The sequence below is a fragment of the Emys orbicularis genome, chromosome 6 (assembly GCF_028017835.1).
Source record: "Emys orbicularis isolate rEmyOrb1 chromosome 6, rEmyOrb1.hap1, whole genome shotgun sequence".
NCBI classification, from domain to species: domain Eukaryota; kingdom Metazoa; phylum Chordata; order Testudines; family Emydidae; genus Emys; species Emys orbicularis.
Genome location: NC_088688.1, coordinates 26,257,790 through 26,273,543, shown reverse-complemented (window position 1 = coordinate 26,273,543; position 15,754 = coordinate 26,257,790). Strand labels below are relative to the sequence as shown.

The 15,754-nt window shown below is 46.0% G+C and overlaps 1 protein-coding gene across 1 annotated transcript in view; it reads left to right on the top strand.

Annotated features, from left to right (window-relative positions):
- The window catches only part of CPLANE1 (ciliogenesis and planar polarity effector complex subunit 1), a 188,014-nt gene that overhangs the window by 14,691 nt on the left and 157,569 nt on the right, over positions 1-15,754 (top strand). The window contains exons 5-6 of the mRNA XM_065406312.1: positions 5,343-5,449; positions 14,284-14,440. Of these exons, the coding sequence (XP_065262384.1) occupies positions 5,343-5,449; positions 14,284-14,440 (264 nt within the window). The remainder of the gene's footprint in view (positions 1-5,342; positions 5,450-14,283; positions 14,441-15,754) is intronic.

The window sequence follows — 15,754 nt, the reverse complement described above, 5'->3', positions numbered from 1 at the left end:
GTCAGATTGGGTTATGCCATCCAGTTCCTCTTCACACCTCCTCCCCACCCTCCATCCCTCCTCAGGGATTCCTCTCAGGAGTTGCTGCTTCTTGAGCAAGTCCACTCTGCTGGCTTTGAGAGTGGTGGAGAGGGTTCCACTGAAACATCAGGGTCACAGCTTCTACTTCTGTTACTTCCCAATGCCCAAATCCAAGGGAGGGAAAAGACCCATCTGTCATGCTGCTTAGACTGGCTCATCACTGTGAGTGCCTATCTCATGGCAGCCTGTCAAAAGTAGGGCAGACACGCCAAATTGGTGGTGTATTCTATAATTAGATTTATCCAAGCCAGTAACAAATGTGAACTCCTGGATCATTGTAACAGTCTTACCATGGAGTCACAGATAATCCCCTTAGACCAGTGGTCCCCAAACTTTGTACCTCACGCCCTCCCTTACCCCTGTCTGTCTGTCCCTCCCATGGAGCCAGGAGCAGGAGCTCCGGGAGGGGGGAGATGCAGACAGGGTAAGGGGGTCAAGGCTGGGGCCACAGCTGGGGGCGGGAACGGACCCTCGGCCAGGGGCCGAGGCCTGCAACAGCAGTCGGGCGCAGAGTCCTGGGCGTGGGATGAGCAGCTGGAGTGTGGGGCAGGAAGCCTCTCAGACTGGCATCTGAGCCTGAAGCCAAGACCCCACCTAGACAAGCCTTGCCAACCACGGCTTCTGACAAGGGTCCCTCCTTGGTGGCCCAGGCTCTTGATCACCCCCACTAAAAGTGTGTCCAAAAAGTGGGTACCCACGTCCCTAACACAGGAATCGGCCAAGAAATGCCATTCTGCGAACGGACAAACAGTTCTCACAGTACTAGCGGTGCTGGATGGTCCCGCTGTCTCTGCCACGGAAAAGGCTGGAGCAGTCGGTACCGAGGCTAAGGACTAAAAGAGCCAGTTCAGAGACAGACACTAAGGGGAAATCAAAACCCCATGCCTCGGCATTAACATAGCTGAAGTCTTGATTAGCAGAGAGCGGCTTGGCACCGGTGCAGACCGTGGTTCGTTCTTCAACCTCTACTACTCGTTCGGTGCACACACCGGCACAGCCTGTTGTACTGACATATATACTGCAGCTCCCGGCACTGGCGACTATGCAGCCCATGTTGCAGACCATGCAGACACCGCAGGAGTTCCTACAGCACAAAGATCTGGTTAAATCTACACTGGACTGTCCGATTCGTGGCACCGACGCGACCCCGGCGTGTTTGGCACCAAGCCTCCTTACGACCCCATCGCATTCTGCTCCACCTCTTTCGAGTGAGGAGGATGAGGAAGGGCAAATAGACTCTCCTCCACAATCTCCTTCCCACCGAGAACCACTCAAAAGGGGACCCCCTCGGGGCATATTATACTGGTCCCAGACACCCTGGGGCCCAGTGATGCCCTTTTCACCCCACTGTGCATACCAGAATCCATGGGCAACGTACCCCCCACAAAAGGTCTGCCTACAACATCCAGACTAAGAACACAGCAATCGCCTGCACCCCTCGTTACAGGACCCTGGGAACCGGCGGGAGAAGGGAATGAAGAGGAAGAAGAATCGTTAGACCAGGAAGGAACACCACCTACCCACTTGTCGTCATCCTCCCCAGATGACGCCATCATGCCTCCTCCCCACAATATGGGGGATGATTTTAAGCAGTTTTCAAGACCTATTTAAAAGGGTGGCGAGTTTTCCAGACATCTCTCTGGAAGAGGTCCTGGTGGCAGAGCACAAACTTGTGGACATTCTGAATACATCCTCTTCCAAAATTGCTCTTTGCATGAATTATGTGATCATGTAACCTATCAAGTCCATTTGGCAGACCCCTGCAACTGCTTCACCAGCATGCAAAAGGTCTGACAAAAAATATTATGTGCCAGTTAAGGCACAGAGTTCCTCTTCTCCCATCCAGCACCCAATTTGCTCGTAGTTGATGCAGTCCATGAATGGGGGAGACAACAGCAACCTAAGAATACACTTTTTATGATAAGGACTGGAAGAGGCTCGACCTTTTTGGCTGCAAGGCTTATTCCTTGGCTACACTACACCTGAGGATAGCCAACTAAGAAGCCGTGCTGGCTAAATATGATTATAATAACTACACAAAGTTTTCTGAATTAGTCTACTTTACTTTATTTCTGATGATAAATAAGAACAATTTACAGCACTTGTATTAGAGGGTCAACTCATATCTAGAACAGCCCTCCAAGTCGCGTCTGACTCTATGGATACAGCAGCAAGATCAGTGGTAATGAGAAGGGCATCATGGCTCCATCTCTCCGGCTTCCCTGGGGAAGAGCAATCCACGGTTGAAGATTTACCATTCAAGGGGCCCAAACTCTTCACTGCAAAGAACGAAGATTCTCTCCATATGCTCAAAGACTTAAGGGTGATGCTGTGATCCCTGGGTATTTATATATCCCTAAGCTCAAGAAGCAACAGAGGAGTTACTATGTCCCGCAATGCTACCGGTGCACACCGTATTCACAACAACAGCAGTATGAACCACAGCATTGAAAACAGAGACCAGTGAGGAGATGATAGCCTACTCCTCCAGCTGCTGCGTCACAATCATTGATCATTTGTCAGCAATCAACACTTTCCATTTTCCTTCAGTGGAGAATTGTTTGGTTTTCACTCATCCAATGGCTGTAAAGTTTTTGAAAGGCTGTTCCAGAATCTATCTTCCTGTACTGAAACCAACGCCAACTTTGGGAACTCAGTCTTGTGTTGCCAATGCTCATGAATCCTTCTTTTGAACCCTTGCTTCCTGCTACCTTCTTCATCTGTCTATGAAGTGGCTTTCCTGACTCTGGTTGCCTCCGCTGGAAGAGTAGGTAAATTCAGGGCCTTTACGTGGATCCTCCTTACATGTCTTTCTTGAGGATAAGGTTTCGTTGAGGTTATACCCCAAGTTCATTCCAAAGGTGTTCTCTGAATTCCAATAGATCTACCCAAAGCCTCACATCGCCAGGGTAGGCAGAAAGTTCCATTCTCTGGATGTCCGTTGAGCCTTAGCTTTCTGCCTGCAAAGGACAAAACCCTTCAAGCAATCTCCAAGATTCTTCATTTCCATTTCTGGGTGGATAAAAGGGAAAGCAGTCTCCTCACAGAGACGTTCTAAATGGATCTCAAGTTGCATCCTGCCTTGCTATGAGCTGATGAAGACTCCTGCCCCTCAAAATATGAGGGCTCATTCAACCAGAGCCCAGGCTGCCTCATGGCTTCTCTTCAGGGTGTTGTCCTAGAGATCAGTAGAGTGGCTACATGAGGCTCTGTGCATACCTTTACTAGACATTACGCTATGATACAAGCTTCCTCAGCAGATACATCCTTCAATACATCAGCCCTGCATGGTTCCTTGCATCCTTCTTGTCAATGAATATTGCTTGTGAGTCACCCACAGAGGACTACCCATAAGGACGACCATTTAAAAAAAGAAAGGAAAGCTATTTATCTCACAGTGACTGAAGTTCTTTGAAATGTGTGGTCTCTGGGTATTCCACTACCCACCCTCCTACCCCATTGCTTTGGATCCTTTTCTAAGTAATTTATGGTAGAAAAGGAACTGGGGAAACAGGTCAGTCCATGCCTCCCTTTATGCCTTGAGATAAGAGCACAAGGTGGTGCAGGTGCAGACCAGGGGACACTGCTAGTGAAAAATCTTTTGGTCTTAGGAACATGGAGTGCATGCACACTCAGTGTAATATCCATAGGGACCACATATATTGAAGAACTCCAGTTACTCTAAATAACCTTCCTTTCAACTAGAGACCAAGAAGAGAGACCTTATTTTAAAGTATTATCAAAATAAGATGTTGCTGCAACATACTGTTAATGTTTTACTGTCTCAACTTTTGTTATAAAAACCCAGTTTTGGGCCTTAGTCCTGCAATCTCCTCTGCGTTGGTCGTTTCTTGTACCTGCTGATAACCCCAGTTATTTCAATATGGCTCTGTGCAGGCATGGGGAACTGATTGGGCAGATCTGATTGTAGGATCAGAAACCTGGAAGGCCTTTCCTTTTTTTTAAATATATGGAGATATACCTATCTCATAGAACTGGAAGGGACCCCGAAAGGTCATCGAGTCCAGCCCCCTGCCTTCACTAGCAGGACCAAATACTGATTTTGCCCCAGATTCCTAAGTGGACCCCTCAAGGATTGAACTCACAACCCTGGGTTTAGTAGGCCAATGCGCAAACCACTGAGCTATCCCTCCCTCCTTGTGGAATCCAGCCATGTGTTTATTTATTCTTGATTGAATTGGGAGGGGTGATTACTTCTGTGTCTCTCCAAAAGCTCTGAAGATCTCCCACTACCTTTCTTCCTATTTTTTAAAAGCATCAGTTTAAGGCTCTGCATTATTGATCCTTCTGGCTAAGAGAGACTAGATGGGATTCCAAAATCTGTGGAAAAACTGTGTCTTAATTGTCCCCTCTCAGTTCATGCATCATATATGTATTTTTGCAACCAATTCGTTTTTGTCTGTACAAATGTAATCTGTAGGATTTACTGTCAAATTAATAATAATAAAACTAAAGTGCTTACATACTTCTTGTTATATTGCACTACATGCATAGAATTATTTGATTCTTTTTTTGTTTGTTTTAATTTGTTTACTATTTTCTAGTAAGCCAGCAGAATAGAGGTGTAAATTCAGATGTAGGTGTGGTGGACTTGCTCCTGTGTAGGAATATGTATGTACGGATTCATGGAATTTTATCACATTACCCACAGCCACCATTTTTAGTTCACTTCTCTGAGAAACAGCCCCCTGCAATTCCTGTTTAAGGAGTATGGAAAGTTTTTGTAGCAAATGAAGATTTGAGTATAGGCAACTCTCAAATATGCTTTTTTAACAGCTAAAAACCCTAGCTTTTTAAAGTTTCAGAAGTCTACTGTGGCAATTGTGTTCTCAAAGCAGTAAACCTAAGAGGGGGAAGTGTGGGACCCTATAGAGGTCTGTAGTGCTTTCTAGTTTAAATGTACAAACAAAAAATGAGTAATTTGAACTATTACCACAACTGAATATTAATACAGTGTGACAGGATAACTTGCATGGTTAGATTGATTATGTAATCTATTACCTACTCAGGCTAGTCCGTCTCATATTCAGTTCTTAGGCAACCAAAATGTTGTATCTCGTAAGATACTGGGATAGTTTAAGCAAGGTTACAGCATGGTTGGCAAACTGCTTTTATTGGTTTGTCCTAACTTCTAGAGCTAAGAGAAAAATATTGTATTAAATTTAATTTTAATTGTAGTAATAGGTATTGCACTGATCAAGTAAGTTTATAAAAAAGAAGAAAAAACGTTTCTTTTGCAGATACTAGGTGACTGCTGCTTGTGCTCTTTCGTGTTTTATTCTGGGGAACGCTTGATGCTGACATTTTTGGCCCTGCAGTGGCATGAAAACAGCTTCAAATACATTAGGTGAGTTCAAAGTATTTGAAATTTTGCCAGTTTTACAAGGAATAGTTGATTTATTTTTGATAAAGCATTTTGAAGTCAAGTTTTCAGAGTAATGAGTGGACAACCATGGACATTTATGCCAAACTAGCTTATGAATACCAATACTTAGGGTGCATGAACAAATCAGATATTTGCAAGCGCGCGTGGCTAGCCTGCAGCACTTATATATACACATAAGCTAGTCATGCACAGATATATAAACAACAAATGCACCTCCCTAACTTTGAATACAGGGCTCATAATGTTTAATTTAAGAAAAAAACCAAACAATTTTATTTCAGAGTGAATTATTACTGTATACATTGATCTGTTTTTACTGTTGATTTTTTGGGAAGAAGCTGCTCAAAGGCAATGTCAGCTAATTTGCATAAAGCATAGGAGTTCTGAGCTGAGGTTTTCTGCTCCAATCTTGTATTTTGTGAAAGAGCAACTGCATACACTTAACTGAAGAGAGAGAGGGGAATTTCTGTTTAGGGCCTAATGATTTGGAATGCGGGCCATAAGTTTTTACTCACTCATTTCCTGACCTGGAAATGAATGCTGTTAACGTGCCCCTGTACAGATGATCAGAAAAGTTAGAGATATTAGACATATTAGATCGTCCAGTCCATTCCCAGCCAAAATTATATTGTTTCCTACAGTATATTGTCTAGTGTTTGGCTAGTGTTTTGTCCAAATCTCAAGAAATGAAGGTTCTATCAGTTTTTTGGGAGATTAGCCTAGAATATAATGTAGCTTACTGTCAGGAAGTTTTCCTATATTTTCCCTTTCTTAGTTTCTTCCTGTTAGTCTGTGATACACCTCCATACACACCTTAGGTAACTTGTCGTCCTCTCTCACTTCCTTCAAATATTTATAAATTGTGTTTTTACTGTATCCCTGTTTGTCATTTCTAGGCCTGGTCTACACACAGGTTGTGTATTAGAATAACTGTGTTGGTTGCTGGAACGGAGACTTTTTACTGATATAGTTATACCGGTACAGCCCTTTGCAGATGCAGTTAAACTGGTATAAAGATGCTGTATATTGGTATACCTTATTCCCCTTCCCATATGGGAAACATATTAACAGGGATATAACTGCATCCACACGATGAGGGTTGTACCATTTTAACTATATGGGAATTAAAGTGGTACAACTTTTATGTATCGACAAAGCTTTGCCTATTTAGCCCTTTTAATATTTCTTCAGAAATCAATCCCTCCCACCACCTAACCATGGGTATTGCTTTTCTCTGACCTTGCTTCCATTTGTTAATATTAGTTCTTCAAATGATTGGAATCAATGTGAACAATCAGGTGTGCGCGTGCCACATGCACGGTCGTCGGAAACTTTTTACCTCAGCAGCTCCTGTTGGGTTGGCTAGGAGCCCCCTGGAGTGGTGCCCTCATAGCGCTCAATATATGATCCTGCCAACCCGACCCCCCTTAAGAAGGCACTGACCGTCCGTGGTGGTGTTGAAACTGCATTTCGCTTGCTTGCAAGTGTTCCCTTAGCTATTACTAAGGCTTGGTCTACACTAAACCCCCAAATCGAACTAAGGTACGCAACTTCAGCTACGTGAATAACGTAGCTGAAGTTCGAAGTACCTTAGTTCGAACTTACCTCGGTCCACACGCGGCAGGCAGGCTCCCCCGTCGACTCCGCGGTACTCCTCTCGTCTAGCTGGAGTACCGCAGTCGACGGCGAGCACTTCCTGGTTCGACTTATCGCGTCCAGACAAGACGCGATAAGTCGAACCCAGAACTTCGATTGCCAGCCGCCGAACTAGCGGCTGGGTGTAGACATACCCTTAGTCCTACCCAGTTTTTGTTTTGTAGTTAGTTTATTGTTATTTGTAGTTAGGATAGACTTCGTTTGTGGGTCGTTCTCCCCTCATCCCACGTTGGGCTTCGGGGCATGCCTCAAGCCCAAGGATTTAAATCTTGCGGTGTATGCAAGAAGCCTATGCCCAACAGCGACCCCCACGACTCATGCCTCAAGTGTCTAGGGGAGGTGCATCAGTCTGAGCACTGCAAGATTTGTAAGGCTTTCAAGCCCAGAACTAGGAAGGAATGCAACTTCTGTTTGAAGCAGCCGTTAATGGAAGCCACAGTCCGTCCAGTGGCACCTGACCTCCAAGTCCCGGGCCCGAGCTCGGTGTGGAGTGCCTGGTTGTCATCCTCGGGATCCTCGGATTCTGATGCCAACTCCTACTACTTGTGGTGCAGTAGGCACAGGTTGGATAAGTGCCAGAGAGATGCGCAGTTGACCTGGCAGCCATAGTTGCCACCCGCTGTGCAATGGCCCTTCTGGACCCCCGGGCTTACCATCAGGCCCCCTTCCAGGGTTTCTAGGTCTGTGGCATTGGGGCATCCTCCTGCACGGTCGCCAGTGGACAGACCTGCCCTTCGTGCTACAGAGGTGACCCTATCCAGACCTCCCCCCTCATACTACAGAGGAGACAGCAGAACTGGCTCCAGACCCACTCATAGCCTGGTCACATCTGACCATGCCAAAACATTGGACACCAATGCTACCTAGGAGCAACCTGGGCACATAGTGGGTCATGAGGACCCTGTATCCCCACTGGCTTCCTCATCATCTTCGCCTGATGAGGCGGTGGCAGGAGCGTCAGCTTCAGGTCCTCTGCCCATTGACTACAGGGCGCACCAGGATCTGCTCCGCCGCATTGCCCATAACATGGGCCTACAGGTGGAGGAAGTCATCGAGTCGGAGGACCTGATGGTGGACATTCTCGCCCTGGAAGGTCCTTCCAGAGTGTCGTTGCTTGTCATTAAAACTATTTACAACAATTATAATACCCTGTGGCAGATTCCAGTCTCCATTCCGCCCACCGCCAGGGGTATAGAGAGAAAACACTTTGTTCGCTTCAAGGGATATGAGTTTTTATTCTCCCACCCACACCCTTGCTCCTGGTGATCTTGGCGGTAAATGAGAAGGAGCGCCTGGGGCAGCAGGTGCCGGCTCCCAAGGCTAAAGAGGCCAAACATATGGACCTCCTGACAGGAAAGTTTATGCCGTGGGGGGCTTACAACTGAGGATATCTAACCAACAAGCTATCCTCAGCAGGTATAATTTTAACTCGTGGGACTCTATGTCCAAAAAGAAGGAGTTGCTCCCCACTGAGTCGAAGGCTGAGTTCTCGGCTCTGGTCGAGGAAGGGTAGGCAGTGGCCAGGACATCCCTGCAGGCCTCCCTCGACTTCACTGACTCCGCGGCACTCATAGACTTTAAGGTCAGAAGGGACCATTATGATCATCTAGTCTGACCTCCTGCATGATGCAGGCCACAAAAGCTGACCACCCACTCCTGGAATAATTCTCTCCCTTGACTCAGCTGTTGAAGTCCCCAAACCATGATTTAAAGACTTCAAGTCGCAGAGAATCCTCCAGCAAGCGACCCCTGCCCCATGCTGCGGAGGAAGGCGAAAAACCTCCAGGGCCTCTGCCAATCTACCCTGGAGGAAAATTCCTTCCCGACCCCAAATATTGCGATCAGCTGAACCCCGAACATGTGGGCAAGATTCTCTAGCCAGACCCCCCGGAAAAAAGTTCTCTGTAGTAACTTTTAATATCCCATCATTGACCATTGTTACTAATTACCAGCGATGGCACGTTATTGACCTATTGACTAAAATCACGTTATCGCATCAAACCATCCCCTCCATAAATTTATCAAGTTTAATCTTAAAGCCAGAGAGGTCTTTCGTCCCCACTGTTTCCCTCGGGAGGCTGTTCCAGAACTTCACCCCTCTGACGGTTAGAAACCTTCGTCTAATTTCAAGCCTAAACTTCCCGACGGCCAGTTTATATCCATTTGTTCTCGTGTCCACATTAGTACTGAGCTGAAATAATTCCTCTCCCTCCCTGGTATTTATTCCTCTGATATATTTAAAGAGAGCAATCATATCCCCCCTCAGCCTTCTTTTGGTTAAGGTGAACAAACCGAGCTCCTCGAGTCTCCTTTCATACGACAGGTTTTCCATTCCTCGGATCATCCTAGTGGCCCTTCTCTGTACCCGTTCCAGTTTGTATTCATCCTTTTTAAACATGGGAGACCAGAACTGCATACAGTACTCCAAATGAGTATGGTCATGAGGAGAACCGCATGGCTCCAGACTTCCCCTGGAAGTTCAGCAGACCCTGCAGGACCTTCCCTTTGAGGGTGCAGGGCTGTTTTCAGACCAGATAGACTCGAAGCTTCACATCCTAAAAGACTTGAGGACAACTATGAAATCTCTGGTGATGAACACTCCTGCTACCCAGAGAAAACCCTTCAAGTCTCAACCCTAACAGCAGCAGAAGCAATACCAGCCCCTCCCGAGGCAGGATTCATACCGCTGTAGGGGTAGGAATAATAGGCGTAGACCTTTCAACCCTCTCTCAGCCAAGCCATCGTCAGGGTCCAAGCAAGGATTTTCAAGGGATGCCTGAGGACAGCGTACCAGCCACTATCCTGGATTCTTCCTTCCCCCCACTTCTGAACCATCTATCCCCACTTCTGCTGTGCGTGGTCCCATATAACATCGGACCGCTGGGTTCTTCGCACTGTAGAAGTGGGATATTCTCTCCAATTCTGCTCCTACCCTCCCTCCCACTCCCCTTCCCTGTCCCTCTTCAGGGACCCCTCTCACGAGCAACTCCTTATCCAGGAGGTGCAATCGCCTCTCGCTATAGCAGCAGTGGAGGAGGTTCCTCAGGAGCTAAGGGGCAAGGAATTCTACTCCTGTTATTTCCTAATCCCCAAAACAAAGGGGGGGTCTCAGACCCATCTTAGATCTGCGAGGACTCAATCAGTTCATGGTGAAGTTGAAGTTCCGCTTGGTCTCCCTGAGCACAATTATTCCTTCCCTGGATCTAGGGGACTGGTATGCCGCCCTTGATATGAAAGACGCGTACTTTCATATAGCCATTTGGCCGGCCCACAGACATTTCCTGAGGTTTGTTGTCAACTGCATATATTACCAGTTCACAGTGCTCCTATTCGGATTATCAACAGCCCCCCAGGTGTTCACCAAGTGCATGTCCGTGGTCGCAGCTTTTCTCTGCAAGAGGCAGGTGCAGGTGTATCCCTGCCTTGACGACTGGCTGCTGCGGGGACACTCCAGGGAGCAGGTGGACTCCCAGGTCCGGTTAGTCAGAGAGACCTTCCAGAGACTAGGTCTTTTCAATGTGGACAAGTCGACTTTGTCACCTACCCAACGAATAGAATTCATTGGGGTGGTGCTGGACTCGGTTCAGGCAAGAGCCATTCTGCCAGAATCTAGATTCCAAACACTGTCAAACGTCATTCAGACTCTCAGACAATATCCCACCAAGACAGCGAGGACATGCCTCAGTCTTCTGGGACACATGGTGGCATGCACCTATGTGGTCAGGCATGCCAGGCTGAAGCTCAGGCCAGCCGAGGCGTGGCTCGCCTCAGCTTATTACCCAAGTCGAAACAGTTTAGACTTGGTAGTAACAATACTAGGCTGGTGATTGGACCCTCGCATGGTCTGCGGAGGGGTCCCATTCAGCACCCCTAAACCATCCATGACCTTAGTAACGGATATGTCAGACCTGCATTGGGGGACCCAGCTAGGAGACCTACAGACTCAGGACAGGTGGTTGCAGTCCAAGATCCCGCTCCACATCAATATAAAGGAGCTCAGAGTGATGAGACTAGCCTCCCAGACCTTCCATACCATATTGAAAGGTCAGTGCATGGCGGTGTTGACCAACAACACCACTGCCATGTTTTACATAAACAGGCAGGGTGGAGCCCGCTCCTCCCCTCTCTGTCAGGAGGCTCTCCACTTGTGGGATTTTTGTATAGCCCACTCCATTCACCTGGAGGCGTCCTATCTCCTGGGAGCACGGAACGAGCTTGCAGGTCGTTCCGCAGTCACGAGTGGTCCATCTGGCCGGACGTCATACATTCCCTCTTCTAAAGGTGGGAGTTTCCCCGGGTAGACCAGGAGCAACAGGAAGTGTCCAACGTTTTGCTCCTTCCAAAAGCACAGTCCGGGCTCTATCTCAGATGTGTTCATGCTACCCTGGGGGAACTGTCTATTGTATGCTTTCCCTGTGATACGTCTTGTCCACACGGTTCTCCTCCAGATCCGCAGAGACAGGGCGGAGGTAATTCTGCTGGCTCCTGCGTGGCCACACCAACATTGGTACACCATGCTTCTGGAGCTGTCAGTGGACACGCTGATCACACTCCTCCCTGATCTGATTACACAGGACCACGGCTGCCTGCTTCACCCAGACCTCCAGTCCCTCCATCTCATGGCTTGGAAGCTTCATAGTTAAACCCAATGGAGCCAGGATCGGTGAGGGAGGTGCTCCTTGGTAGCAGGAAACCTTCCACCAGAGCCACTTATCTGGCCAAGTGGAAAAGGTTCTCGTGCTGGTGCTATTGCAGTCACGTACCCCCACTTCAGGCATCTATACCATTCATCCTGGACTATCTACTGCATCTGAAACAGCAAGGCATGGCAGATCATCCATCAAAGTATACCTCACGCCCATCTCAGTGTTCCACCCAGGAGAGTTAGGGTGCTCAGTATTCACCAACCCTATTGTGGGCAGTTTCCTTAAGGGCATGGGATGGCTATATCCACAGTCCCGTCCACTGGTACCGGCTTGGGACCTCAACCTAGTCCTAGCTAGACTAATGGGAGCCCCATTCGAGCCACTGGCTACATGTTTCCTTCAGTGCCTTTCTGGTTGCCATCACTTCGGCCAGGAAGGTGTTGGAGTTAAAAGTGTTAACCTCTGACCCCCCTACACAGTCTTCCACAAGGACAAGGTACAGCTCAGGCCACACCCAGCCTTCCTGCCCAAGGTGGTATCCCAATTCCATATCGGCCAGGACATTTTTCTACCCATTTTCTATCCTGAGCCACATGGTAATGTACCGGAGCAGAGGCTTCACTCACTAGATGTGCGGAGAGCACTGGCATTTGACATTGAGCACACAAAGCCTTTCATGAAGTCGAACCAGCTGTTTGTAGCGGTGGCAGACCAGATGAAGGGGCTTCCGGTCTCCTCCGGTGTGCGCTTATTTGGGGCATTTATATGCAAGGCCAGAATTATGGTTGAATACAAATAAACAAATTCAGTCTCAACCTTCAGCAATCATTTTATAAGCTTTTTTTATAAATACAGAGAATTTTTAACTTGTAATAAATTAAATTTTGTTCATCAGCTAAATTTACTCTGAGATATTACTTTTATTTAATGTTTATAATTCATAGAATTGTAGGACTGGAAGGGACCTCGAGAGATCATCTAGTCCAGTACCCTGCACTCATGGCAGGAGGAAATATTATCTAGACCAGTGGCTCTCAACCTTTCCAGACTACTGTACCCCTTTCAAGAGTCTGATTTGTCTTGTGTACCCCCAGGTTTCACCTCACTTAAAAACTGCTTGCTTACAAAATCAGACATAAGAATACAAAAGTAGCACAGCACACTATTACTGAAAAATTGCTTATTTTCTCATTTTTACTATATAATTTATAAAATAAATCGATTGGAATATAAATACTGTACTAACATTTCAGTGTATAGTATATAGAGCAGTATAAACAAATCATTGTCTGTATGAAATTTTAGTTTGTACTGACTTCAGTAGTGCTTTTTACGTAGCCTGTTGTAAAACTAGGCAAATATCTAGATGAGTTGATGTACACCCTTGAAGACCTCTGCGTACCCCCAGGGGTACAAGTACCCCTGGTTGAGAACCATTGATCTAGACAACCCCTGGCAGGTGTTTGTCTAACCTGCTCTTTAAAAACTCCAATGATAGAGATTCTACTACCTCCCAAGGCAATTTATTTCAGTGCTTAACCATCCTGACAGTCAGGAAGTTTTTCCTAATGTCCAGCCTAAACCACCCGTGCTGCAATTTAAGCCCATTGTTTCTTGTCCTATCATCAGAGGTTAAGGAGAACAATTTTTCTCCCTCTTCCTTGTAACAGCCTTTTATGTACTTGAAAACTGTTCTCATCCCCCCCCTTCTCGCCCCCAGTCTTCTCTTCTCCAGACTAAACAAACCCAATTTTTGCAATCTTCCCATAGGTCATGTTTTCTGGACCCTTTATTTTTTTTGTTGATCTTCTCTGGACTTTCTCCAGTTAGTCCACCCAGAACTGGACACAGTAGTCCAGTTGAGACCTATTCAGTGCAGAGTAGAGCAGAAGAATTTCTTCTTGTGTCTTGCTTACAATCCTCCTGCTAATACATCCCAGAATGTTTGCTTTTTTTGCAACAGTGTAACACTGTTCATTCATATTTATCTTGTGATCCACTATGATCCCCCAAATCCCTTTCCACAGAACTCTTTCCTAAGCAGTCATTGCCCATTTTGTAGGTGTGCAACTGATTGTTCCTTCCTAAATGAGTACTTTGCATTTGTCCTTATTGAATTTCAACCTGTTTACCTCAGACCATTTCTCCAGTTTGTCCAGATCATTTTGAATTTTAATCCTATTCTCCAAAGCACGTGCAACCCCTCCCAGCTTGGTATTATCCACAAACTTTAAGTGTACTCTCTCTGCCATTATCTAAATAACTGATGAAGATATTGAACAGAACCGGACCCAGAACTGATCCCTTGTGGGACCCTACTCGATATGCCCTTCCAGCTTGAGTGCAAACCACTGATAATGACTCTCTGGAAACAGTTTTCCAACTAGTTGTGCACCCATCTTTTATTAGCTCCATCTAGGTTGTATTTCGCTCGTTTGTTTATGCACCATTATTTCTCATTTAATATAATCTTTTTTTTTTTTTTTTTTACAGTTCTTTACCTTATCATATCCACTGGGCACAGCAAGCATGTTCTCTGCCCACTCTGGTTCCAGTGTGTGTGTCAGTAAAGTCGAGAGGAGCTTTGCTTACTGCATTTTCAAGGGATGGACTCTTACTGGCAGTAGCCATTAATCAAAATGATCCAAAGGTATGACTGGTAGAAAGTAGATCACTAAAGCTAATCTTGCAAATAGAATACAGTTTGTTAAAAGTGACCTTATTAAATTGTTTTAAAATTGCCTCTCAGATAGGCTTTCTATTTAATCATAACCATATTTATAGCTAGGAAGTTCTTCAGAAAAGCATGGCTCTCAGGAAGATGGATCATCTGCTTGATTCTCAAAACACCAAAACTTGATATAGAAATTCTCTCCGACTAACACACTATATCTGACCTCCCATTACTAGGCAAAGTGATTGAGAAAGTAGTGACAACTAAGCTCAAGCAACGTGTTGCATCTGCCATTATCCTGAATGCTTCACAGTCAGGCTATAGCCTGAAGCACAGAATAGACACAGCCCTGGCATGAAAGGTTCTTTGAGTAATGGTCCCTATTGTATTCCACTGTGGGAGGTTATGCATGTGTACGCAGCTGGTGTCTGTTGGTCTGCGTGTGCGACCTGGCTCACCTCATGCCTCCATCTGACAGGATAAAGGGCGGGGCAGACCGTCTCTCCATTTCCTCCCTCTCCCCCCAGTACTCGTTTTCGGAACCACCAATGTCCATAGCTTCAGCTTTGTCCTACAAAATAAGAATTAGTTTTAGTTTTTGTAAATAGTTTTAACAGTCATACAGTTTTTATAGTCTACAGTTTAGTGTTTTATAGATCTATTATAGATTTATTCCCTTGGACATATTGCTTAGTAGTTTTTCCATCAGAGATCCTATGAACCACCTCACAAGAGACAGAAGGTTCAAATGACCTGTTTCCCCACACCCTGTGCAACAGGCTATGTATCTCCATCTCAGCCTCTGCCTTGATGTTATTTTTGATGGGTGCTTGAGAGCCTCCCAACACTTCCTGAGCCCTACACACTGTTTGGGGGTTGTTTAGCACTCTTTTCAACACCTGAAGTGCAATAACAATGGACAAGTGGATGCTGAACATCATCCAATCTGACTAAATGATAGAGTTTGCATCCCTATCTTCTCCAAAAAACCTCTCTACCCCTGTTCAGGGACCACTTTCATGAGAATATTCTCAAACAAGGTCAACTCCCTATTGTAGTGAGGATTGATAGAATTCTTCCCTACTCAATACCAAGGGAGTGGGTTTTTCCTCTCCTTACTTCCTGTTACTCAAAAAGAAAGGCTGTTGGAGACCTATCCTCAACCTCCGCCATCTCAACCGCATCATTCACAAATTCAGATTTCATAATATAATATAATAGGTATATCTCCATATATTATATTATCTCATAGAACTGGAAGGGACCTTGAAAGGTCATCGAGTCTAATCC